The sequence below is a fragment of the Canis aureus genome, chromosome 5 (genome assembly GCF_053574225.1).
Source record: "Canis aureus isolate CA01 chromosome 5, VMU_Caureus_v.1.0, whole genome shotgun sequence".
Taxonomy (NCBI): Eukaryota; Metazoa; Chordata; class Mammalia; order Carnivora; family Canidae; genus Canis; species Canis aureus.
The window spans coordinates 58,924,494-58,949,588 of record NC_135615.1 but is presented as its reverse complement, the minus strand read 5'-3'; the positions used below and the strand labels follow the sequence as shown (position 1 = coordinate 58,949,588).

The 25,095-nt window shown below is 53.4% G+C and overlaps 1 protein-coding gene across 8 annotated transcripts in view; it reads left to right on the top strand.

Moving 5' to 3' along the window:
• The window catches only part of NDRG4 (NDRG family member 4), a 39,655-nt gene that overhangs the window by 8,249 nt on the left and 6,311 nt on the right, over nucleotides 1-25,095 (top strand). For 5 of the 8 annotated variants that reach the window (XM_077898235.1, XM_077898238.1, XM_077898241.1 and 2 more), the window contains exons 2-10: nucleotides 10,522-10,616; nucleotides 14,628-14,672; nucleotides 22,025-22,130; nucleotides 22,352-22,472; nucleotides 22,564-22,626; nucleotides 22,773-22,833; nucleotides 23,923-24,009; nucleotides 24,089-24,145; nucleotides 24,495-24,598. In XM_077898235.1, coding sequence (XP_077754361.1) covers nucleotides 10,522-10,616; nucleotides 14,628-14,672; nucleotides 22,025-22,130; nucleotides 22,352-22,472; nucleotides 22,564-22,626; nucleotides 22,773-22,833; nucleotides 23,923-24,009; nucleotides 24,089-24,145; nucleotides 24,495-24,598 — 739 coding nt within the window. Of the gene's footprint in view, nucleotides 1-10,521; nucleotides 10,617-14,627; nucleotides 14,673-18,779; nucleotides 18,953-22,024; nucleotides 22,131-22,351; nucleotides 22,473-22,563; nucleotides 22,627-22,772; nucleotides 22,834-23,922; nucleotides 24,010-24,088; nucleotides 24,146-24,494; nucleotides 24,599-25,095 lie in introns of those variants that run through there. The other 3 variants (XM_077898236.1, XM_077898239.1, XM_077898240.1) reach the window with 3 other exon arrangements.

The following is a 25,095-nucleotide window of genomic DNA, read 5'->3' as shown; positions in this document are numbered from 1 at the left end:
CGCTTCTCTCTGCCCTCGGTGCCCTTCCACACCTGCCCTCTGGACCCTCTCCCTCACCTCCATGCCCCATTTCAGAACGCAGCCCCCAGCTTGCTGTCTAGCTCCTTCTCTGACACTGCTTCCTCTATTGAACTTGGCACATCTGACACACCATATACTTAGACTTGTTGATTGCTGCCTCTACTAGAAAATTCCACAAAGGCAGGACATTTTGTCTGTAATGGTCAGCAGTACATCGCCGGTCCTGGAACAGTGGCTGGCACATAATAGGTGCTCAGTCAGTATCTGGTGGGTGAATGAAGGAGGGACTTCCATCTGAGCCACTTGGCCACGCCTGGGGGGGTTGGTTATCCCTTCCTGAACCACCTGGATTGGCAGTGGAGCAGGGGGGATGTTTCCCAAAAGGAAGCCGGTGCCCTTCCGAATAGAAGGGACCTGGGTGCTGAGTGGGTCCTGACACAGGGCCTCTTCTGAGACATTGTGTTTGAGGCAGGAAGACTCTGAGAGCCGCTTGGAGTGAGTCCTCTACTAGGTGAGTGGTGTTCCTGCCAACGCTGATGCGTTACAGCACTTCAGAGGAATAGGGGCTTCCTGTGAACAGATGCCCAGCAAGAACGCTGCTTCCTCTGTCTTTAATTCAGGCCACATTACAGACCCCTGAGCTGAACAAGGCTTGTTGCCTTAGCTTACCTCTTTGAGTCTTGTACAAAGATCCAGGACAAGTATATATTCATTTCTGGGAAACTTGCCAAATGAGGCAAATACACAGAATCTGTGGCAAAAAAAAAAAAAAAAAAAAGCCTGACTCGGCTTTTTAACTAATTAGGTCAGTCGTGGTTACCCATATCAGCACAGTTACTGGGGGCGGGGGGGGGGGGGGGGTGGGGGGCTGGGCCCATTTGTCGAAGAGCTAATGGAAAGGATTGCCTCGTGGATTGTGCTGCCCACAGGGGAGTGAAAGCTGCAAGTTCTGGCGGAGCTCTAGCTTTCTCCTGGTTTCTCTTGGGTTACCCCTTTCCTTTCCCTTGCTTTCCACTCCTTCAGCATGTTTGCGTGGGCCTCCAAGAAAAATGCCCCACATTTAGATCGTTTCAATAATATGGAACAAAAGAAAAACCAAGATAATATATTAAGATAAAAGTGTATTTCCCTCTTTTATAAACAGTCTAAAGATAGGCCATTCAGAATCATGGCTTCATGATTCTCCAGTACCTAGACTCCTTACGATACCCCCACCCAGGACCCAGAATGGCCCTTGAAGCTCCCACCATCACATCTGTATTCCTGCCAGCAGGAAGGAGGATGGATTGAAGAATGGCATGTCTCCTCCTTTTAAGTCACATGCTTCCATTTACATCTTACTGGCAGAATGTTGTCATGTGGCCAATAACTTTTATTCCCATAATACACATGTGCATCTAAAATGTAGGGATGTAGGGTCTCCTGGCTGGCCCAGTCAGTAGAGCATGCAACTCTTGATGTCAGAGTCTTGATGTCTGCGTTTAAACCCAGATTGGGTGTGGAACATACTTTAATTAAGTGAATGATGGATGGATAGGTGGATGGATGGATACCAAGTTTAAAAAAGAAAGGAAAATGTGGAAATGTATTCTTTTTTTTAACATGTTATTTATTTACTCATGAGAGACACAGAGAGGCAGAGATATAGGCAAAGGGAGAGGCAGAATCCCTGCAGGGAGCTGGATGTGGGACTTGATCCTGGGATTCCGGGAACATGCCCTGAGCTGAAGGCAGATGCTTCAACCACTGAGCCACCCAGGCATCCCTTGGGGATGTATTTATTCCTAAAGAAGAAGGGGAGAACAGAATTAATAGTCTCTGCCACAGTGGGACTTTTTTACTGGTTCCCTATGCAGCTGCCCACAGAGATGTGTTACTGGGATTCTAGTTCCATCTCTCCTTGGTCCTGGTCTGCGGGTTGGAGGTTTATGATGTCTATGTTTAATCCCTGGGGCCATGTTGTACTAAGAAACAGCGCTCCCACGTTGGTGCTGAACCTCAGTAGAAGGAAATTTTATGAAAGAGCTCTATTATGTCAACTCTGAGATGCATAACTTTTTCACACTTTAACATCTAAAATGCAGTCTGTGTTGGTGAGGCAGGCTCAGCAGCACTGTCATTGCTGCCTCAAGCATCTCTGAGTTTGAGGCTCGGAGGGAAATCCTGGAGACAGTAGTGGAGCCCTGGTGGGAATGGGGCACCGCCAGCACACCTGATGTCAGAGGAGCCGGGACTGTGGAAAAGCATGCAGGCAGCAACAACTTCAAGACGGAGTGATTCAGGGGCATCAGACCCTGAATGTAGAGAAGTTTTAGGAAGATCCTAAACAATTTATCTCATGTGTATGTTCCTTTTCAATTTATAAGAGTGATAGATACTTTTAAAAATCTGGGTCTATGAGTGCCTGGGTGACTCAATCTGTTAAGCAGCCTACTCTTGATTTTGGCTCAGGTCATGATCTCAGGGTTGTGAGATCCCACGCCCAGCACAGAGCCTGCTTAAGATTATCTCTCCCCCTCCCCCTCTCAAAAAAAAAAGTTTAAAAATTCAGGTATAAGTCTAAAAGAGTAAAGTCCAAAAACATAATTAAAGTACAAAAAGTTTTGACCAATAAGAACTCATTATAGGAGCATCAGTTCTAAAATTACTTTCTGTGTATGTGAGGAATGAACAAATAAGCATAAGTATTATGGATAATGAAAGCCAGTTTTCTTATCACAGCAGAAAAAATTACAAAGAAAGAGGGAAAACTAGAACGTTTTTGAGCATGTGACTCAGTCTCAGGGTCATGAGTTCAAGCTCCATGTTGGCTATGGAGCCTACTTAAAAAAAAAGAATTTAAAGATTTCTTTTTTAAAAAGCCTGTGGTAAATTGGAATCAAATGTATCAATATCAATTTCAGATTTATGTACACACACAGATGGTTGTAGACGTGTGTACGTGTTAGTATACTTACATACATATTCTAACTGCCTGTTGAGACAGCCTAGAACAGTGGCACCCCAATGACAATGAGCATACATAGTACCCAGATCTTGGTTTCTAAACGGTAATATGCAATACAAAGAAACTTGGCTCCCTGGAGAAGGGGTTGATTCCAGGATTCAAGCAGAGAAAATATGAGTTTCAAACATCATAAGGGACTGGAAAATTAGAAACTACTCAAAAGTTGCGGGTGGTTCTAAAAGAACCCAACTTGGAGGAATCCCCAATAGCCAAATCTGACGTAGTTGAAACAACAGAGTAATGATAGGAGTGGATTATAACCCATTGAATAGAATAAGTTTCCATAATCCAAACTGATGTAAATGAATAATTGAATAAATAAGTGGAGGAGAAAGGACAGCTGTTTCTCACAGGAGAACTTGAATTAATAAATGCAGAAGGGATGATAGAAAAATGCCATTAAGAAAATAGGACAGGGGGTACCTGCTGGTGGCTCAGTGGTTGAGTGTCTGCCTTTGGCTCGGGTCATGATCCTAGGTCCTGGGATCGAGTCCCACATCAAGCTCCCCACATGGAACCTGCTTCTCCCTCTGCCTATGTCTCTGCCTCTCTCTATCTCTCATGAATAAAAACATAAAATCTTTTTTAAAAAAGAAGACAGGATAGTTATTACTGGTAGGCACGAATCATCCATGGTTGCAATTAGTGGGGAAAGTATGATAAGAAACAGGAGGTTGCATACTCTCAAAGTATCTTCCCACAAGATATTGATTAATCACAAGGAGAAAAATACTAACTATAGAGTAGAGAAACCTGCAGACACTACCTTAATCAAGTGATCAAGGGCAGCATCCCCAGAAATAAAATAGACTGACATCACCTGCTTACTGATTGGATGCAGTGAGAAAGGCACACAGCATCTGTTCTATTCTTGCCAAAAATGCATAACCTCCCTCTGATCATGAGGAAACAACAGATGAACCCAAACTAAGGAGCATTCTGTAGATTTAACCCATCAGTATTCCTCAAAAGTGTCAATGTCGGAGGACTTTGTCGAAGACAGAGGAGTGAAGAATTGTCCCCAGCCCTATGGCGATTAAATGCAACATGGATCCTGGATTGGGACATTATTGGGAAAACTGATGAGATTCATGTAAGGCGTGTAGATAACTCTATTGTATCAGTGTTTTATTTCCTGCTTCCTCTGGTTGTGTTTTGGTCTTATAGCATGATAGCATTAGGGGAAGCTGGGTGAAGGGTATGTGGGAAATTTCTGTGCTTTGTTTTTTCTTCAATTTCTCTATAAGATTGAAATTCTTTCAAAATAAGTTAAAAGGGGGCATAACGTGTTATGTCTTAATTGGCAGTGTTTTTTTTTTCTCTTTTATGGGTACATAAAATGTTAATTTGAGTTACAATCAGTGATATCTTAGATCTGATCAAATCTGCTGGTAGAATAAAAATCTGCTATATCCTTCCAAACCCATATGAGCACTGTTGCAGCTCCCCTGAATCATGTGAGGGCTTAAATGGGTTTGTTTAATACTTAATATTCTGCGATATCTTTTTTATCTTAACTGCATATTTTAGAATGCTTTCCCTATTTCAATAGAAATATGGAAATCGGGGATCCCTGGGTGGCGCAGCGGTTTGGCGCCTGCCTTTGGCCCAGGGCGCGATCCTGGAGACCCGGGATCGAATCCCACATCGGGCTCCCGGTGCATGGAGCCTGCTTCTCCCTCTGCCTGTGTCTCTGCCTCTCTCTCTCTGTGACTATCATAAATAAATAAAAAAAAAAAAATAAAAAAAAAAGAAATATGGAAATCCCTCATATTTTAAATGGCTTTGATGCTCCAGGTGTAGATGTCCCATTCTCTTGACATTCATTTGGACTGTTTCCACTTTTTTTTTTTTTTTTTTTTACTATTCCAAACAGTGCATCCTTGCACACACTGCCTCATAGTGTGTCCTGTGATTGGGATAAATACCTAAAGATAGACTTTGTAGAGTTTACAGATATTTGCATTTCTATAAACTACCAAGTTCCCCTCCAAATAAAGTTGAACTCACTGCAATCCAGCCAACAGTATATAAAACTCTGTGCTATTTCCCCACAACCTCACCAGCCCTGAATGCTATCAGTCTTTTGATACTTGAAATCTAAGTGAAGAATCAGTCATTCATTCATCTCATTCAACAAAACCTATTAAGGGCCAGCAGAAAATATTAGTGATTGGTTCTGTTGTCATGTGGGTATACGATGGGGAAAAGCACCGCGGTTGCAGGGAGCAGCCCAAACAAAGGCATGTGCTTGCTGTGGGTAGAATGTGCCCAAGGAGTCAGCTGGGATCCTTAGCTATGAGTGTCAGCATCCACATATGGCTGCCTTAAGCACTGGAAGAAGCACAGTGGAATGTGCTGGAAAGATGTGTATGTGTGTGTGTTGTCAGAGTGATGGTAGTTGTGGAGAGATGGGAATTCATAGACTCAAATCAGGAAGAAAACAGGAAATCTGGTCTGGTTCAGGCTGGGCGTAAACCAAGGGGCCAACATGAGAGATAAGAGGTAAAGGCTGAGCCAGCAAAAAGTGATATGCCCTGTGTACGCCTGCCAAGGGAGGCAGGATACACATGGAGTATGGGTTTATGAGCAGAGGCTCTGGGTTCTCTTCCCAGATCTGCCACCAGTCACTCCCACCTTGTGCCTTCCTTGTTTTCTGGCCTGTGAAGGGGGGGATAATGAAGGAAGGTCTAGTCCTCACCCCAGCTCCACCCTCTGGTGCTGCCCCAGCCATTTGAGGTCAGGATAGGGACAGGGAGAGTGACCGAAGGGACCAGCTATCTATAAGGTGCCAGACTCCCAATGGAGTGCATCTGGAAGTTGAATTCCTCATTTCTGGGGATTCTTTTCAAACCATGGTGCTGGTGTGGTGAGGGTGGAAAGATGGAAAGGTGTTTGGGTGCACAGGCTTGAAGGAGTCCTGTGCTGCCCTCTGCAATGTCATTCGCCATTTGTTATCTGTGCAGAGACCCTTCCCAGAGGGTGGAATCGGCCAGGCCCAGTTTGACTCTGCTCCTGGTTGCAGCTTATTTCATTTGCTTGTGGCTTTTCCCATAGTAAGGGGACCTCACAACCGGGACTTTCAGGAAAGCAGCATACACAGGGCACCTTGGACCATGACCTTGACCGTGACCTGCCAGAGGCTCCATCACTCTTGTAGTTGACAGAATATGAACCATTTCACAATCCCGCCTCTTTTCTCTCAGTACAGTTTCTTCTTGTCCCGTGGGGTCTGGTGCCCCATTTAGTTTCTCCCATATACTAACTTCACTCTCTTTCTGTCTTGCCTTTCTTTGGCTGCAGTTCCCATGCTGCTCAGTGGCACAGCGATGGGTGTTGGGGGGGGGGGCGGGGAAGCACTGTCCCTGCACAGCACCCTTCTCCTCTCTGGCTCCTGGACACTAAACACTGGTTGGAGTCCTTAGTTGCTGAGAGAGCAAAGATCCCCACAGTATATTTCCAAGACATTCCCTTCCAGTGTCTGAGCAGTGCTTTCATTCAGCAGTTGCTTTACTAGAGTGGGTCACTACTGTCGATCAGTTTAACTGACATACTGAATAATATGAATATATTGAATAATTTCAAGAATGACCATAGTAATCACTTGCACATGTATGTCTTTTTTTTTGAAGGGCGGGAGCAAAGGGAGGGAGAGAATCTTAACCAGACTAAAAGCCTGGGGCAGGGCTCAATCTCATGACCCTGAGATTATGACCTGAGCTGAGATCAAGATTCAGATGCTTAACTGCTTAGCCAACCGAGCACCCCGGGCACCCTAATCACTTATATTTTTAACCCTAACACATCCAAGGGTTTACATGGCCCAGGCCTCAGCATAGAGTCACATGGAAGGAAGCACAAAACAGGAACCAAAAGTAATTTGAAAGAAACAAACCTCCTCTGAAAGAAGCACCCACATTTGTACTGCTTAGGAGACCCTGTCCACTCCCAGATCCCCTTGTACTGTGACATGTCCCTGTCATGCAGGCAAAGAGGCCGCATTGCCCTCTATTACGAACATCAGTGTGGCCTCTGCCACTAGGTTGGATCCTTCCTCGAGCAAAAGACAGCAAGAAAAGAGCTCTGAGCTGCCTTAAATATGCAGAGGAGGTCAAGGAAGCCCCCAGTCACCTGTGTTAAATTCTTTGTCTCATCAAATGGGTACCGAAAGCTTCCATTGCAAAGGCATCTTCCTGCCCATTGTCTGGTGCACCTCCCAAGTGGGCAGAGGATCACCCATGCTCCTGCTTCACAGATAACATCCTTTCAGTGATTTACCCAAAATCTCACTCACTGTGAGTGGGACACTTGCACTGTGTGTGATACCCATTGTGCCACAGAGAAGTGACACAGAAGAAATACCGGCCAGGGTTCCAGTGACTCCTAAGCCCCGAGAAAGCAGAAGAATAATCCCAGGCTTGTTTGGATCTAACATACTAGGTTGCCTGAGGGGAGAAAGAATAGGAGGGTGAGAAGAGCCATCACTGTTGCTTCCCAGATCCCTGGAGTCACCCACTCCCCTCTCCCACCCCTCTCTACCCTGTGCCACCTGAACCCGGCTTCTTTGCAGGAGGTTGATAGAAATCTCTCTCCCCCTCCCCAGCTTTACGAAGATAGAATTACTGTTTAACATTCTGTACGTTTAAGGTGTACAATGTGTTGATTTGATAAGGAATCTCATTTTCCTTCAACTTAGCATCTAGCTGCTTTTTTTTTTTTTTTCTAAACCCTAAATTTCCTAGGAGGAACCTTCTATGCTGGACCTGTGGGGATGTCTGTTCTGAAGCCCCACATCACCCCCTGCTGGGCCTTGGGCTGCCTGTGTCTTCTGCAGGCTGCGACATTCCCGACATTCCTGGCTCTCTGGATTATGAGGTTTCTTCCCAACCCTGTCCCCACCGCCCCCTCCATCACGGGCCATCTGTCCCGGCACTGCCCACCCTCAGCCCTTTCAATAGCACCACCCTTGGGGAGGGTGGTCTCCAGAGTGGTTTCATAACAGGCTCCGGGTGAGGGTGGGGACACCCCAGTGCTGCCAGGCGGTTTAATTGAGTTGGTTATTCAGAGAGACTGCAGCTAAAAAAAGTCCTAATGGGGGAAGAGTTTTCGGGGGGGGGGGGTTCTTTCAGCCCTCCCCCCTCAACCGGGTGGATGAAGGAGTGTGCACACATGAGAAAGGATGGAAGGGAACCGGGGAGGGGAGAGGATGCCTTTCTAAAAATACAGCCCATCTGCACTGTGTTAGCTGGTTTCCCCGGAAACCACTGGGAAGAGCCTCTCCAGCGTGGCACAGAGCTGCGGGGCCTGGGTGGGGGGCTGAGTGGGCAGGGACCTTCTGGCCTGGCCTGTTCATGCTGGGGGTGAGGCTCTCCTAGGGGGGCCCTGCAGAACTCTCTCTTAGCCTTCCATGAGGCCTGGGCGGCCAACAGCCCCCAGTCTACCCTCAGCACATCTAAATCTTAAACTAGACTCAGGTGGAGACCCCATGACATCTTGAGGCACTGTCTTCCTAATACTCTGGAGGACTGATGCTTCCTGCTTCTCACAGGAGGGAAGGAAGCCCGGGGAAGGTCTGGACACACCGCCCCCCCCCCCCCCCGCCGGTGTCCTGACATTCTGCCACAGAAACAGGTTCCATCTGATGATTCCCTTCGCCCTTGGGTCCCAAGGACCACTGTGCCCACTCTGCAGTCCCTGGGCCTTCCACGGGGAGAAGGGACGGGCAGGCGCAGGGTGGGGCAGAGGGCGCCTTCTGATCAACCAGCTGGTGGGATTCAGGGGCAGAAGGGAAAGTCAAGGGCTTTACCCCTAAAAAGACTAAAATAGAATTGAGGGAGGACAATCGAATGAGAGGAAGGAGAGCAATCCATCCTTCCAGGTCACGCAGCTGTGGTGCCATAGAGTGAGCACTGGACCCAGATAGGAATCCCAAGACCCTATCTGGGCACGCCACGGAACTTCTTGGTTTCCCCATTGTGCTTCCCTCAGGGGCGATGTGAAATAGTGCAAGGAAAGTACTTTGCGAGCAGTGAAATGCTTGCAAGAAGAAGGAATGATCGTGATCCTCACATAGTCTTTAAAAATGTTGGTTTTTCTAGATTTCAGGTCGCATTAGCCTGGTTTTCAGTCCTCTGCCTGGGAAGGACACCTATGACCTTTATGGTGTACATCTTCCTAGGCTTGTCTGTTGTGGAGCTACTCCTATTTCGTAATCTCAGTGATACTGTGTGGTTTATAACTTCTTTTCCCATTTATGAGGACACAAGCATTTCCCCCGTGTTATTACATAATCGTTTACAAGTGACTGACCTACAGTTTGTCTCATGTCCTATGGATGGACATTTAGCTTTTTCAAGTTTATTATTATTTTAAAAGGCATTGTGGTGAGCATTCTTACAGATAAATCAATAGGTGCCCTCTCTGGCCTCCTTAGGAAATTTCTTCCAGGGAGAGGCTTGCTAAATCCAAGAACATGAACCTTTTTAAATTACTTTAATTCATTTTGCCAAACTGCCCTCCAGAAAGAGGTAGCAGTTTATACACCCACGAGCAGTAAGAGAAGTGCCATTTTGGGTGCATCACTGCCAGCACTGCCGACTCTGCCAGTTCGGTGGGGGGGGGGGGGGGGGGGGAAGCATCGTGTTTTAATTTGAATTTCTTTGACATCTAGTGAGCCTTAAAATTTTTTCGCGTATTTATTGGTCAGTGTTAATTCTACGGACTTCCAGTTCACCTCCTTGGCTGCTTTTTCTCTTGGTACATTCTAATCTATTCTGTCCTAAAATCCAAGTGAGGATGGCAATGCCAGGCTACACAGATCATCTCCGCCTCCCCCGCCCCCACCACGGGCTCCTCCAAGCACACACAGGCGTGCACGCATACACACATGTGCACGGAGAACCCTTTCTTGAGGTTCAGACTGAAAGCTCATCAGTCTCCCAGGGACACCCAGCCGTTAGGGCCTGGGATCCATCACCTGCTGGCTGTGGGTTGAGCGGTCATCCCTCCCTGCTGCTGGCTGGCCTAAACTGGCACCGCCTCTTTCATCCTCACTGTACACAGACTGCCCCACTGCCAGGGCCATCCCCACCCAGGCTTTTCCTCCCAGGCCCCCGGACAGCCATGCCCTCCAGGCCCTCACTGTCCACTTCCGACCACAGAGGGCTTCCCTCTGCTTCCCGCCCTGCATTTGACCTCCCCACATCATCTCTCTGCAGCTCAGTAAGTGCAGAATTCACCCTGGCATTGTTTTAAGGATCATCCTGTGGTGCTTTTTCTCTTTTCTTTCTTGCTGAACGTGTTTTAACTTTTAAGAGCCAGTCTTAGAAGAGCCTCGCCCGCCTGCGGAGGGCCCCCCCACGCCGGCCCGCAGGGGCCTGCACTCGGGGCGCGGGGGGCGGCTGCGGGGTGTGCTCGCCGGTGCCCCTGCCCGCCTGTCCACCCGGAGATTCAGCAGCAGGGCCCAACCCGCGTCCTCCCCCGCCCTCCCCTAGGGCTCCTGCTCCACGACGTGACCATGGCCGGGCTGCAGGAGCTGCGATTCCCCGAGGAGAAGCCGCTGCTCCGGGGTCAGGACGCCGCCGAGCTGGTGAGTGGCCCGGGCGCTCCTGGGCGGGGGGCGCCACCTCGCGGCCAAGAAGGAAACCTCGCGGAGGAGCCCGCGGCCGGTCGGGGAGCCGCGCCCGAGTCCTCCCGCGCCCCGCAGACCCCTCCCCCGCGGGGGCGCGGGCTGTCTCCGAGGCTGGGAGTCTCTCTCTCTCTTTTTTTAAATTTATTTATGATAGTCACAGAGAGAGAGAGAGAGAGAGAGAGAGGCAGAGACACAGGCAGAGGGAGAAGCAGGCTCCATGCAGGGAGCCCGATGTGGGATTCGATCCTGGGTCTCCAGGATCGCGCCCTGGGCTGAAGGCAGGCGCCAAACCGCTGCGCCACCCAGGGATCCCGGGCAGTCTCTTTAGGAGAGTTATTCCCATCTCAGTGATGAGAAGACTGAGACACAGAAAGTTAAGCCACTTGGTCAAGGTCGCAGAGCTACTGGGGAAGATACTCAACGTCGGTTCTGGGAGGCCCTGGATCCCCACAGGGGTCCCCAGTGGGCAGCAGAAGAGCAGCGGAAAGGCAGGGCCTTTCTTTCTTCATGGTGCTGTCAGGAGCAGTGGGACAAAGGCACTTGAGATTGTTGTTTTTGTCCCAGAGAGCCCCCTCCTGGGCACCAGGCTTTAGATTCCAGTTGTTTGTACCCCGTTTTCTTGTGGGTGACCCCTGACCTGGCCTCCCTTACCCTTTCTGCAAGGAAAAGCCGTGGGTGGACTGCTTGTAGAATCCTTGAGTGTCAGGCCCCCGGGTCTTTGCAGGTTGTGCTCCCACCCCTCTGACACTAGGTCTGATACGGCCTAACAGAGAGCCTGGCCATTTTATTCCCAGTCTTCCCCCGGGCCTAGCACAGCCTTGCACACTGAAGGCTTTCAGTGCGGGGTCAGGTCATCACAGATTGGGATGCACCTGAGAATAAGGAAGTTTTCCAGAACTTCCTGAAAAAGTCCCTCCTCCCAACTACCACCCTTCTGAGGTAAGCAGAGACTGGCCTGCTTGTGAGGCTTAGTAGTGGACGGTGCCCCTAAGGCTTTTCCCTGGAAAAGCTCTCCTATAAAGTGCATCAACAAACTGAAGGTACCTTTTTATTACTCCGTGGGGGAAAACATACAGACCTCTATGTGTACATACGTTCACACCCACCAAATTGTTACCACAGTGGGCTGTGTTTTCTTACAAATGTAAATTTTGAGAGAAAAGCCAAAGGTGCTTCAGCCGTGTACTGTGTATATATATTAAAAAACAAAGTTTTGTGTGTTTTGATTACTTTAAATTTTGTTATAAAAAGCCTGGAATTTTTAATATGTGGCTTGGGGGGATTTTTGTTTGTTTTCCTGTTTGAGGGTTTTGGTTTTTTTGCTTTTGTTCTTCTGGGCAAAAAAAAAAAACCCTTGCTTTTAGTGTTTGTACTGCTGCTGGTCAGGACATTAAAATATTGAAGTGTTTTTAGGGCTGAGGCGTGGGTTTAGGCAGCGGCTGCACAGAGGAGGTGTCGCCTGCAGGTGTATGCTGTTGTATGTCCCTGCGAGGCCCAGAGGACAGACAGAGGGCACCATGGCCTTGCCTGGCCCTTCCTCCCCTCGTCTCCTGAGAGCTGCCCCTGTGCCCCTTCCCTCCCACCCTGACTTGGTGGTGTGGTACCTTGACCAGCAGCCTGGCCCTGCCTTCTGTTGGGTGCATTTGCTGTCGCTCACCTCATCCCACTCCAACAGGACCAGAGGTCCCCACCAGGTCTGCGCTTCAGCCCTGCGTCCCCAGCAGCTTCTCTCCTCTCCTGGCCACAGACCTGGTCCCGCCTGCATAACAGCCCTGTCCCCAACCTCCCAAAGCCCCTGTGCTGGTGGCTGCAGACTGTGGTGAGCTCGCGCTTCACCTTCCAGAGCTATTCTCTTTCCCGCCATTCCCCTGATTCTCCTTGTGTAGCTGCAGTGCTGGAGGGTGTGTGTCCCTGACTTCATAAACCGTCTGTGCAAATTCTGAGTGAGGAGCAAATAGCACCCCAGTGTTTACCCCACAGGGCTCTTACCATCTCAGGCTCGCTTGCCTTTGGAGGCTCAGGCGCCAGGTGTCCAGGGCTCCGGGAGAGCTGTTGCTCCTCCTCCCCCTGCCTGCATCCCGGTCCTCTGCCTCCATCCCATGCTCCTGGGCCTCCTCCCAGCCGGGCCCTCTCTCCCACCTGTCTTCCTCCGAAGGTTCCTGTACTCCTTCCAGGACCTCCCGGGGCCCTGTATTAGCTTGTGTCATTCCTGCCATTTGTTGGTTTGGGGTCCTGCCCCTCCAGAGACTTTCCCACGTCCGGGGGTCCCCAGCACATGGAGAGCTCACAGTGCACCCTGCCATTATCTGCCTCATGGTTTGTGTTGATTTTGTTCCAAAAGAAACCACTTCCTTCTCTATAGCCTTAGGGCCTCTGGAATAAACAATCTCCCCATCTCTTTCCCTGCCCTCCCCCACTTGGGCATGATCTTCTGGTGAGATGATTCATTAGTAACCAGCCTGGTCCCCTTCCCTGAGCCCCCATCCCCTCTCTTAGAGGTTCCAGGAGTGGCCTGGCTGCTGCCTCTCCCCCCTGACACCTCCCACACCCAGGGAGAACCCCCAGGCCCTGAAGGAGCCAGAAGGTGTGGCCAGAGGACAGCCACTGTGTATGATACAGTCCCAGCTGCAGGACACCAGGCTTCCCTCTTGCAGTGTGAGACCCTTTCGTGCTGTCTCCCTCTCCCACCACCCCCGCCAGCCCCACTGCCAGAAAGCAGGTGGTTGAACTTTTCCTTATTGTGAGAGTAAAACATCTAAATTGCTGGTTTTCATTTTTTCCCTTTTACTCCCATGATTTGGGGTCATCTTCCTTCTTGTACATTAGCAGCTCACCCCTGTTCTGATTGTCTCATTTATCCGTGTATTTATTCGGTAGAGCCTTAGGGAGCTTGTGCAGCATACAAAGTCAAGTGCAGGAGTATAAAGGAGTGACAACTGACACCGCACTTCTCTTTGATCCTCACGGACATTGAGGCCCAGAAGCTAGGTGGCCTGCCTCGTTTGTCACAGCTGAGCGGAGGGGAGGACAAGTTTCTAGACAGACACGGTGGAAGACAAGGCAGAGGCCCAGGAGCTCTGCTTGTCCTGGACATGTGCTGCCCCACCCCCCTCACTGCCGTGACTGCCTTCCCTAGACCAGACCCACAGAGGACACACACATGGAGTTCTAGGGCCCCCTTCCACTCCACACCTCTGCTGCCTTGCAAACAGTGGGTGCTTCTGAGCTGAGTTCCCCTCATTTGCAAAGTCAGGCTTATTCATCCAGATCTGTTTGGGTTTGGGGAGCCCACTCCATTCCAGGCTTTATGGAGAGGGCACAGCCAGCCTGGCACTTGCAGCCCAGTAGGAGGGACTCGGCGCACCAAAGATGCCCACTGTTTGGGGTAAATGAGCCTGGAAGCAGGGGACATCTGTGCTTTGAGAACACAAAGCGGGCAGGTCTGGAAAGGTGGGAGGCACCACAGGCCCAGGCAGAGCCTTTGTGCAGCTTGGAAAAGCCCTGCGTTGCTCCCCTGCTGCATGGCCTCAGCTCCCCTGTCCCTAAAGTGGGTGCGGTTGTCCTGCCTACCACTGCCCTCCTTCCCCGGCCTCTGCAGCCTTGGCCCAATGGCTGGGGGGTATTGGGGGGCAGGGAGCAGTGGGGCAAGGTGACAGCAAGGATCTGGCTTCAGAGCTGTCACCACTGCCTAGCTGTGTGAGTCAACCTCTCTAAGCCTCACCCTTCCCACCTGTAAGATGGAAATCTTCACATTTTAAATTAATAGGTAAGAGTGAAATGAGTAGCTACTCGTAGGCTTATCCACCGGGCCCTTAACTGGCCTGCTGCCTGGGAAGCCCTGGGTCGCTTCTGTTAACCTAAAAATGAATGGGGATACAAAGCAAGTGAGCCTGCTTGGGGCTGAACCCCCGTGAGCCTGCTGGGCCAGCCAGGGCCTGACATGCACCCTCTCTGTTTGCCTTCCCTTAGGAGAACTCCGACACCTTCCTCTTGGCTATGGACACAGACTGGAAGGTAGGTCTCAGCTCGGCCTTCCAAGGTAGGAGCCTAACAGCCGGCCAGCCCCTTACCTTGCCCAGCCTGGTCCCAGAGGAGGGTCACTGCCCTTCTGGTTGGCATCTCCAGGACCACCATCCCTCCCTCCCCCCAGCCCCCTGCCCCCACCGTGGTTCACAGCAGCTTTGCCTGCCTCCTGCTTAGTGGAGACCTGGCTCCTTCCCTGAACAGGGCTGAAGTGGGGGGGTGGAGATGGGATACTGTCATCTGAATCAGCACTTTCCTCCAATGAGGAAAATCTCCAGCGGGGCTGGTGCTCTGAAATAGCTCCTGTTTCCATGGAAACTGTTGCCGGGACACCCGTGTCCTCTTTAGTTTGATGCCAGATTCCTTGCGAAAATTGAAATTGTTCTTTGTTTCTATTCGTCTGCGTGATCAGTTCACTCCCTTGACCAGCCTTTTCTTCCCTCTGAGTCCCATCCTGGCCATTTATTTCCGGGTCTTGGAACACATCACTTCTGACAGCAGACACAGTGGGAACCTCTGCGGGTTCCAGACAGAGTCCTGCTGGCAGTCAAAACCTGCTGAACAAAATCAGACCCTTCTAGGACCTTCCTCCTGGCTAGATGGAACTACCCTCTCCTGGGGCCTGACTTTAATTTGGTTTGGTCTCCTGTTTCCAAACCCCATGACAGCCCCAGCCTCCTTGTCTGGACACCTCTGGGGTGACGCCAGAGGTGGGGTGGCCTGCAGGCTCCTCCCCTCCACCACCACCACCACCAGGCACACAGTGCTGCAGCAAGGACCTAGATCCCAGGCCTATGCCTCAGGCCTTGGGTCATGTGCCCCTTCAAGGACACCAGAGGAGGCTTCAGAGCAGCCTGTGCACACGTGCTCATGTCCCGGGGGTGGGGGTGGGGGAGCACCAGCACCAAACACAGAGGGCTCTGGAGCTGAGAACAGGAGTCTGGGCAATAGACAGGAGCCCAGGAGGAGGGAAAGGAGGAGACGCCCCAGGCCCAGCTAGAGATCAGAGCAGGCCCCTCAAGGGGGACTTCTTGTCCTACCCACTCAAATGAGGGCAGGAATATATGGATAAATAGCCCCTTTGCCCCAGGAGGGCCTGGGGAAATAAAATCTTGGAGCAGCCAGCCCCTGCCTGACACCAGGTGGGACCCACCAGACTAGTAGTGCTGACTGCCAGCCCCCAAAACACACCTGGGGTGGGGTCATGAAAGGGGAGAGGGAAATCCTGGAGCTGTGGGCTGGACCTAACCCAGCACTGCTGCCAGCAGTGTTTGGGACCCTTTGCTTGGTAAAGGGCAGTATGTGTAAAAAGGCATCTACTCCTCTACTCCACTGTGCCGCAGAGAGGCTGGCTTTTTTTTTTTTTTTTTTTTTTTTTTTTTTTTAAAGCACTAAGAGGATGGATGACTCTTATCTGGGCCAAGACCTGGCAGGGATTTTATCCTCTTTCATTCCTTGCCTCAATGGACCCAGCCAATCTCAGGGGGAGGAGAGCAAGGCAGACAAGAGCCAGACAGACCTGAGTCCCAGGCCTGTCCCTGCTAGTTGTGGGCCATGTGACCTCCAGCACACGTCACTGCCTTATTTGTACAGTGAAGAAAGCTGGGACCCCCCCGGATATTTGTAGGGTTGGGGGACGATGCCCCAGGCCTGACACTCAGCTCCTAAGCTCTCTGTGACTGTGTGGTCACCAGAGCACATGGAGTCCGAGGCAGGCTGCCTGAGTGTGGTTCTGGGTTCTGTGTCATGTTGGGCACGTTACAGAACCTCTCTGTGCTTCATTTTCCTTGTCTGTAAAGTGGATGTTAAGAGGATAAAATAAGGTGACACGTGTAAGGCACTTGGAGGAGGCTGGCAACTGGGAGATAGGCTGATAAGGATTTGCGACTCTTAATCATGTGACCTAAGGCCCAGAGTGCTAGGGTGCTGGTAAACTCCATGGTTACTAGCTGAGTGGGACAGTTAATGTCCCTATGCTTTAGTTTGCTCATCCTTTTCCAGAGGTGTGTGAGGACTGCGTGTTATCCTTGCAGCTACCTACACAGACGGCACAGCTCTTCTCCCATTTATAGGTGTGGAGGCTCAGAGAGGTTGATTGCCTTGCCCACGGTTAAACAGTAGAGAAGTGGCAGATACAACTGGTACCTAGGTTTGGCTGGCAGGACCTGAGCCTGCCTCATCAGCCACTACTGCACAGCCTCCAGGGAAGGGGTCAACAGTTAGAAGAGGCACGCCAATTGCCCTGTCTCTCCCCAAGGGGCCTGGGCGGGCATGAGTTCGGGTCTGTGGAACCCCTCTGGAGCTCTTTCTCTTTTTCATAACAACTCTTCAGGAAAGCACAATTGCTGTTTACAATTGAGGAGCCTGAGGCATGGAGAAATGAGAAAGCCTTACCCAGGGTTACCCAGCTGGTGGGTGGGGGAGCCAGGACTTGAACTCGGGTCTGTGGATTTGAAGCCAGTGAGCTGAGCAGGAATGGGGCCATGGCTGGAAATGGGCAGTATCCAGAGTTAGCTTCTCACCCAGGGAAAAGGGTGGCAGAGCCACTCAGAGGTCAGAGGCTGACTGGGCATAAAGTTGAATGGAAGAGCAGGGGTTTAGTGGCAGGAAGAATGGGAAGATGCCCTCCCACCCCCACCCCATCCTTTTTAAGGAGCAGGTAGGAGGGTCATGTGGACGGGGCAGGGCTGTGCTGGTGGCTACAGGGAACAGGGAGCTTGGCGAGTACCCAGGGGCAGTGGGACACCCTGATCCATACCCTGGCTGCTCTGGGACAGCGCAGGGCGCTGGGCCCCCAGAGCCAGAGGTCACAGATGGGGCATGGAGAGTTATTGGTGTGCCCCAGACAGAGGACGTGGCCAGGAATAGCACACATGACAGGTGTTGACCAGGACACTGGGCCCCTAGAGATGGGGAGGTGGCCCCCTCCCCACAAGGCTGCCAGCCAGTGTGTGGGGCTAGCGTTGCAGGCTGGAGTGACTGGCATGTTCCTTCACCAGAGAGACAGAATGGGGTCTGTGTCTGCCCTCCCCTGTGTGCCCAGCACCCTCCTCTGTGTTGCTTCTGCTTCTCTCAGTCCTTGGGCTCCCTCCTGGGCTCCCCTCCCTGACCTGTTTCCTTTTGTCTGTTCTCCTTTGCCTCCTCCTCCCCAGATTCCTCTACCTGCCAACTCCCTACACAAGTCCTTGCCATCAGGAGGACAGGGCATGGAGCCTGTGGTGGCCCATGCATCCTGCTCCCCAGAGACCTGGGAGCCAAGCTGCACACTGGTTGGCCCCAGGAGAGAGAACTGGGGAGCTTCTGCAGGAGGTGGGCATGTCCACTTTGACAGGCTGACTCCTGTCCTCTCCCTGGTGGCCTCCAGCCCCTTGATGTAGGATGGGGGTGGGGAGGGCAAGCAGGTGTGTTCCCCACCATGCTGTTCATCTTACCATCAGCTCAGGCCCCTCGCCCCCAGAAGCCCCATTTCAGCACCAAGGGCAAGCGCTGGGCTTACACGGGGATGGGGCATGAGGGGTGCCCTAGGGGAGACCCTGGGGAGTGGTGAAGGAGCAGTCCCTGGATCAGGGTCACAACAGAAGGTTGCCCCCAGACAGCCAGTCACTGCCCCATCCCTTCAAGGTTAAGCGGTGGATTCAGACCTTCCTGAAGTGGAGGCTGGGCATGGGGCCCTCTCAGGCCCTCCCTGCTCCCCAGGGAATGGGTCAAGGGCTGCGCGGTCTGGGGCGTGCCTGTGAGCCCACCCTGCCCTATGTTGCTGTGTGTGTCAGTGAGTGGCTCCTGTGTACCTGACACAGGGCACACCTGTACATGTGACTCCTGGTCTCATCTTCCCAGGGCCCCGCGTGCAGCAGTGGCTGTGGGGGGGGGGGGTGCGCGCACGCGCTTGCGTGCTGGGGGCAGGCAGGATGCGGGGCCTGGGGACCCTTTAGGATGCTCTGTTGCTGGGATGGGGGTGGAGCTGGAGGAGGAGCAGGAGCTGGGCTGAGCCAGGACTTCGGAAGCCAATGGGAGCCAGGTTCGTCTCCCGCCCGCCAATCTGGAAGCGGGGCTTGGAGAGCGAGTGGCTGCCTGGAAAGGCCTAGGGGGGCCGGGCCAGCGCCGCATATAAAGGCCGGAAGGAAGCGGTGCCCCAGCTTCGCCGCCGCCGGCTCCCCTTGGCGCTGTCCCCTCCCTCTGGACCCCGGTGACTCAGGCCTTTGTTTGCCCTTCTTGGGAGAGGCAGATCGCCTTCTCGCTCGCTCGGCAAGATGCCGGAGTGCTGGGACGGGGTGAGTGAGGGCTCTGGGGGCGGCCGGGGGGTAGGGAGGAAGGGACATCCCTCCGCTTCTGTCTGGTGCCGCCCCGCTTTCGGGCCCTCCTTACCTGCAGGTTCTGGCAGCCTCCGCCGTCGGGAGTCAGCGCCCGGCAGGGCCTGCGGGGAGGGGCTGGGATCCGCGGGCCGGAGGGGGCTGTGCGAACCGCGCACCCCGCTGACCTGACCGTGTGCCCTTCGCAGCAGGTGCCCGGCCGGTGTCTGCCTCGCGCCCTTGAGCGCCTCAGCCCTGGGGGAGACACGTACCTGGACGTCCACCCTCCTGACCCAGCAAGGATTGTCCTGGTGGTTTGGGTGGCTGCACTGGGCTGGGAACAGAAGGGCGTCCCCTTCCTTCCCTGGGAATTGCCTGCAGCTCCGCCGTCGTCCCCAGGGAGCCTCGGTGCCAGCCTGGCCGAGGCGGGGAGGTCTGGGCAGGGTGCTGACCCAGCCTTCAGGCCGAAGTCCCTGCCGGGAAGGGGACGAGGAGGGGGTCGCCGTGTCTTATTTTGTGGGTGGGGAAAGGCGGCCCAGGCAGCAGTGCCCCTAGGTGCTATTCTTCAAAGAGGGAGGAAGCAGGGCACAAGTCCTCCTCCACCCCCACGCTGGGCCTGCCCTGCAAGGGAGCACAGACCACCGGGCCTCCCCGCACCCAGGCAGCACCCAGGCAGCACCCAGGCAGCACCCAGGCAGCACGTCCTCGCCTACCCCGCGGCAGACCTGGTTCACCAAACTGCTGATGTGGTTGATGGAATGAATCACACTAGACAACCCCTCCCCCAGCCCCTCACCCGTTCCTGCTCGCTGCTACCCTGATACCCGGCTGGGAGCCTCCCCTCCCATTGCAACCCTCAAGGTCACTGGCGAGACCGAGACCGAGAACGTCAGAGCCCCCTCCCTGGCTGCCGCAGTGCCGGCGCCCACCTGGAGGCGGGGGTTCTGACGTCACCAGGAGCCAATGGGAGTGCTGGGCCCTGGGGGCCCGGGCTCCGAGCAGGCCAGGCTGCGGCCCTCAGGTCACCCCTCTTGTGGGGCATCTGGCTCCCAAGGGATGGGGACGGGGCTCCTAGCCCGCTGAGACGGGTCAGAGCTCCTGGATTGGTGGAGGGAGGGTTCAGCCAAGTCACTGGGCCGCTGCCCTCAACAACCCATCCCACCTGCGCCCCCGAGCCTCAGTCGGGAGAGCACTGCACCCAGTCCCACGACCCAGGGACTGGTGCCGGGGACGGCGCGGTCACACCTGGCCTGGGAGGGGGCAGACACCCCCATGCACAGCCACTGGCAGTGGAGGACTGCACCCTGCACCCTGGGCCCTGACCCGTAGCCCGCAGCGTTAGCACTAGAGCTGACCCGGTGGAGATCCACCCTTCACGCGGAGGCAGCGCATTGCAGGTCTTGTGCAATGGGCGTCCCTCCTGCCCCCACCCTTCCCACCCTCCCCACCCTCCCCACCCTCCCAATCTTTCCCTCAACCCCTGCCCTCCAGAGGTAAGAGCATGGAGGCTGGTGGGGGATGCAGCATGCCCCCCCTACCCCAGGGCAGGGACAGGCGGCTATAGAGAACTGCCTGCTTGGAAATTTTTGGGGTGGTGTCTTCAGTGCATACCCTTGGCCTCTGGGGCTGGCAGCTGGCAGGGCCTGCTTTGCCCTCTGTGCACTTGACCTTGGGCAAGTCATATCTCCTTTTGAACCTCTCAGTTTGGGGCTTGAGTCCCTGTGAGAAGTAAATGAGAAGACACATGAAAAGTAGCTGGTCAGCCGCCAGTGAGCAGAAAGTGTTCCTCATGTTGATGGCCCTGAGGGAGGACAGGCCGGGGATGTGGGAAGGCTGTGGTGGCCCTGGGCCCACTCAAAGGACATCAGGTTTATTTAACAGGGCCTCACAGCAGAATTGTGGCTCGCAGGGTGTGGCCTTTGTCAATGGAGTTGACACCGCCTTGTCATTCCCCCTGGAGACACAGGCCTGAACAGTGGTCCTCTGAGCTCCGACCCAAGAAGACCAGACTCCAGGAAGCTGTCCGCTGTCTCCCGAGTCTCCCCTTTTCCATCAGGAGCAGGAACTTGGGTTCTCTCTAAACCTAAGTGTCCTCCATGTGCAAAAGGGGAAAATGTATGCATAACATGCTTGGTACCTGGCCCACATTTGGGGGTCAGTCCCATGTTCTTCCTACCCTTGACCTTAGCCCCACCTCCAACGTACAGGGCCAACTCCCAGTGTTCCCCATGGTACAGGGCAAGGCTGGTATAATTCAGCTCTGACAGACCCTCTTGGAATCTGTCCATAGAGTGACCGAAAGTGACTAGTTTGCTGAGCCTGCATGGCACTTCCCCAAGGCTTAAGGATGTCTGAGCACATCAGCCTCCTCCTATGGTGTCCAGCACCCATTCCCAAAGGACTAGTAAGCCTAAGCCACAAAACCAAAGGCACAAACACAGGAGGATCCCAGAGTAGTCACTGCAGAAGGTCTTTGGGGTGGGGGTGAGGGTCTGAACCTACCCTGCCTGGAAGGGAGGCCCTGGGGGTTGAGGGGAGGGGGATTCAAGGTGGAAGGAACAACATGAGTAGGAGTCTGGCAGTGGGAACCAGGGCTGGTGTGGGGGGGTTGGAGGCTGGGCTTGGCTGATACGGGGGTGGTGGCTGTAATTCAAGACTGTCAAGGCCACTCACCTTCAGGGTAGGCACTGAAGGATCCTGAGTGCAGGAGGGACATGGTGAGAGCAGGACTCACGCTGGGTGACAGAGCCGTCCCTGAGGGGCTGCAGCAAAATGGAGAGGACGAACCTCACTGGACCGTGCAGGGCTGCGAGCAGCAGGACCTGGGCAGTGGCAGCCCAGGGACTGGTCAGCAGAGGGTCCCTGAGCTGGACACCTCCAGGCAGGGGTGCACCATCTGGTCCGCCCTCCCCGGGGATTGCTCGAGGGGGTGACGAGAAGGAGATGCCTTCCTGTTGGCAGGTGGGAGCCCCAGCACAGGCCCCACTACCCCCGGGCTACCCCATGGCCAGGAGGGAGAGCTGCCCAGAGTGTCCAGTGCTGTTTCCCTTCCAGGAACATGACATCGAGACACCGTACGGCCTGCTGCATGTGGTGATCCGGGGCTCCCCCAAAGGGAACCGCCCAGCCATCCTCACCTACCATGACGTGGGCCTTAACCGTAAGTTCACCCCAGCCTCATCCCGCCTTCCTCTGCCTCCCGACCTTCCCCACAGGGGCCCGCAGATCCCCATTTGCACTGAGTTCTGTGACCTTAGCTATTTGGGCCTTTGGTGTCCCTGCTGGCCCATAACACTGATCACCTCCACCTTGCCCCTCCTCTCAGGCCTGTGGCCCCCCCACCCTTTTGCTGAGCCCCCGCTGAGAAGTGTGTCTTTGCAGACAAGCTGTGCTTCAATACCTTCTTCAACTTCGAGGACATGCAGGAGATCACCAAGCACTTTGTGGTGTGCCACGTGGATGCCCCTGGTCAGCAGGTGGGGGCGTCACAGTTTCCCCAGGGGTAGGTACCTGGGAGCACCCCCTCCCAATCCCCCCCTGCAGCTCTGTGGCCCCATCTGCACCTGTGCCCTGACTTCCTCCTCTGCCTGCAGGTACCAGTTCCCCTCCATGGAGCAGCTGGCCGCCATGCTCCCCAGTGTGGTGCAGCACTTTGGGTGAGAAACCCCCTCCCCAGACTCTATCCCTGTGCTGGGGGCCAGAGGGTGCCTCCTGCCACTGCAGGGCCACCAGGCTCCAGCTGACAGCAATCCTGGGAAGTGGCTCCCCTAGCCCTCAAGTGACCAGCCATGCTTTCCACCAGGTTCAAGTACGTGATTGGCATCGGAGTGGGAGCTGGGGCCTATGTGCTGGCCAAGTTTGCGGTGAGTCTCCCAACACCCACCCCACCCCCACACCCATCCAGGGGCTGACTCCCTCTCCCTTCAACCCTTCAACCACAGGAACATTTGCTCTTTCTTCCTGCTCCTTCCCCTCCCCCTACTTCCTCATTACTTAGAAAAGCTCCTTTTTCCCCCTGTTTTTCATCCTAGGAAATTAGAAAAAAAAGGAGGTATTTTTTTTAATACATTTCCTCCAAAGACTATAAATTATAACGTGTTTAACCACTAGCCAGAGAATTTTCTGTTATCCACAAACTACACAAAGAATTGCTTTGGCCTCTAAGGGAGGATTATCCTAATCATTTGTGCACTGATTCGGGTAATATTTAAACATGAGTCATCTCTTAACCAAAAATTACGCTCACGTGAAAGTTTGGAAGGTTTAAAGAAAGTTGCATTTCAGAAACATCATGTTGGGCAGGAGCCCACAAGCTTCTCATCTCTGAAAACAAAAGCTTAATGTTCAGGATTTAAAATGTTTTTTTCCAAAGAAAAGAGCAAGAATTTTGAACCCCAGTACGGATTTCAGCACTTCACCAACTTGTTAACTGTCAGCCAACCCCTGTCACCCTAGATGAACCCCACAGGATAACCGTGTCATACATATGTGATCATTCTCCCCTGAAGAAATCATTCCGATTTCTTTTACAATCAAACACAACGCAGGCTTTGGAAAGGTCACTTTGTTACTCTGCTACAACTTCTTTTTCTATGAAAGCAAAAAAACAAAATGCTTTATTGAAGATGTGTATTCCTCAGGCTTACAATAGCAGTATCCTCAAAGATCTGTTAAAAGGAGTGGAAATCAGTGTGATAGGCATAGGTTCGAAGTTGATCAAAGAATTTGGAAAGATTCCAAGTGGGAAGGAGGACAAGCAGGGGCAGCTGGAGGGAGTTCCCAGGAAGGTTCCAGCTGTATGACCCACTGGCATCTTGAAGTCCTTCCAGGACTGGGCCCCTCCTGCCCCTGTGAGATAGGCAGGCCCAGCACCTTACAGCCTTCTGGGTGGGAAGACTGGGGCTCCCTATGCATTATTCCGCCTCCCAAGCCCTATCTTCCTCTCACGGCAGCTCATCTTTCCCGACCTGGTGGAGGGGCTGGTGCTGATGAACATTGACCCCAACGGCAAAGGCTGGATTGACTGGGCGGCCACCAAGGTGAGCATGGGACACTTAGATGGGGTAGGGGGCAGGGGTAAGGGGCCCCGCTCACACTGGTCTCCATCCCGGCCCACAGCTCTCTGGCCTGACCAGCACTTTACCTGATACGGTGCTAACCCACCTCTTCAGCCAGGTAAGGGGGTGGATAGTGGCTGGACTGGTGGTCTTGGGAGCCTCTTGCCCACTCTCGGGGGTGCCCAAGGCTTCTAGTCCCCCTCCTAGCCGGGCAGCAGGAGGGGGTCTGGGTTGTGACCTCTGCCCTGTCTCACTCTACTCCTCTGAGACAGATGTGGGGGGGCCTACTCCCACCCCTGGCTAGAGCCCTCCCCTCACTTCATGGGGCCCCGCCCCCAATACCCTCATGGTTGCTGGGAAGGGGACAGGGGCTGCTCTGGCTGCGCCTCCTGCATGACCCCTCTGAGACCATGAGGCTTCCTGTCTACTGTACATCTTCCCCTCCTTGATCCCCCGGGGGGCCCCAGGAGGAGCTGGTGAGCAACACAGAGCTGGTGCAGAGCTACCGGCAGCAGATTGGGAACGTGGTGAACCAGGCCAACCTGCAGCTCTTCTGGAACATGTACAACAGGTATTGACGATGGGGGTGGGTGGGGGTGGAGCTCAGCTCTGCGGCACCAGGCCACACAGTGCTCACTCTGTTGGGGTCCCCTCTGTACAACAATCATAGAAGGAGGCCAGCAGGGGACATGCTCTCCCCAGTTTGTGGATGAGCAGCTTGCTGTATCTCTGACAAGAGTCACTTCTTGCTCAGGGTCACCCTCCCTTGAAGGGCAGAGGGGAAGCAGGGCTGCAGACTCTGGTTCTTGGTTCTCTTCCACGCCTTCTCCGTTGGGGCACTGCTGTCCAGCCAGGAGCCATGGGGGGTGTGGGCAACATCACTGACCCCCACAGCCTGAGCCTCAGGCCTGACATCGGAAGATGAGGAGGAGGTTGGATGAAGTCCATGGTTTTCAAGCTGTGCTCCTTGGAGCCCACTGGCCTTCCCTCCTCTCTCCTCCCAATATTTATTAAGCACCTGTGCATGGTGCTGGGGATATCATGAAGAATGAGAATCAGGCCCGGCCT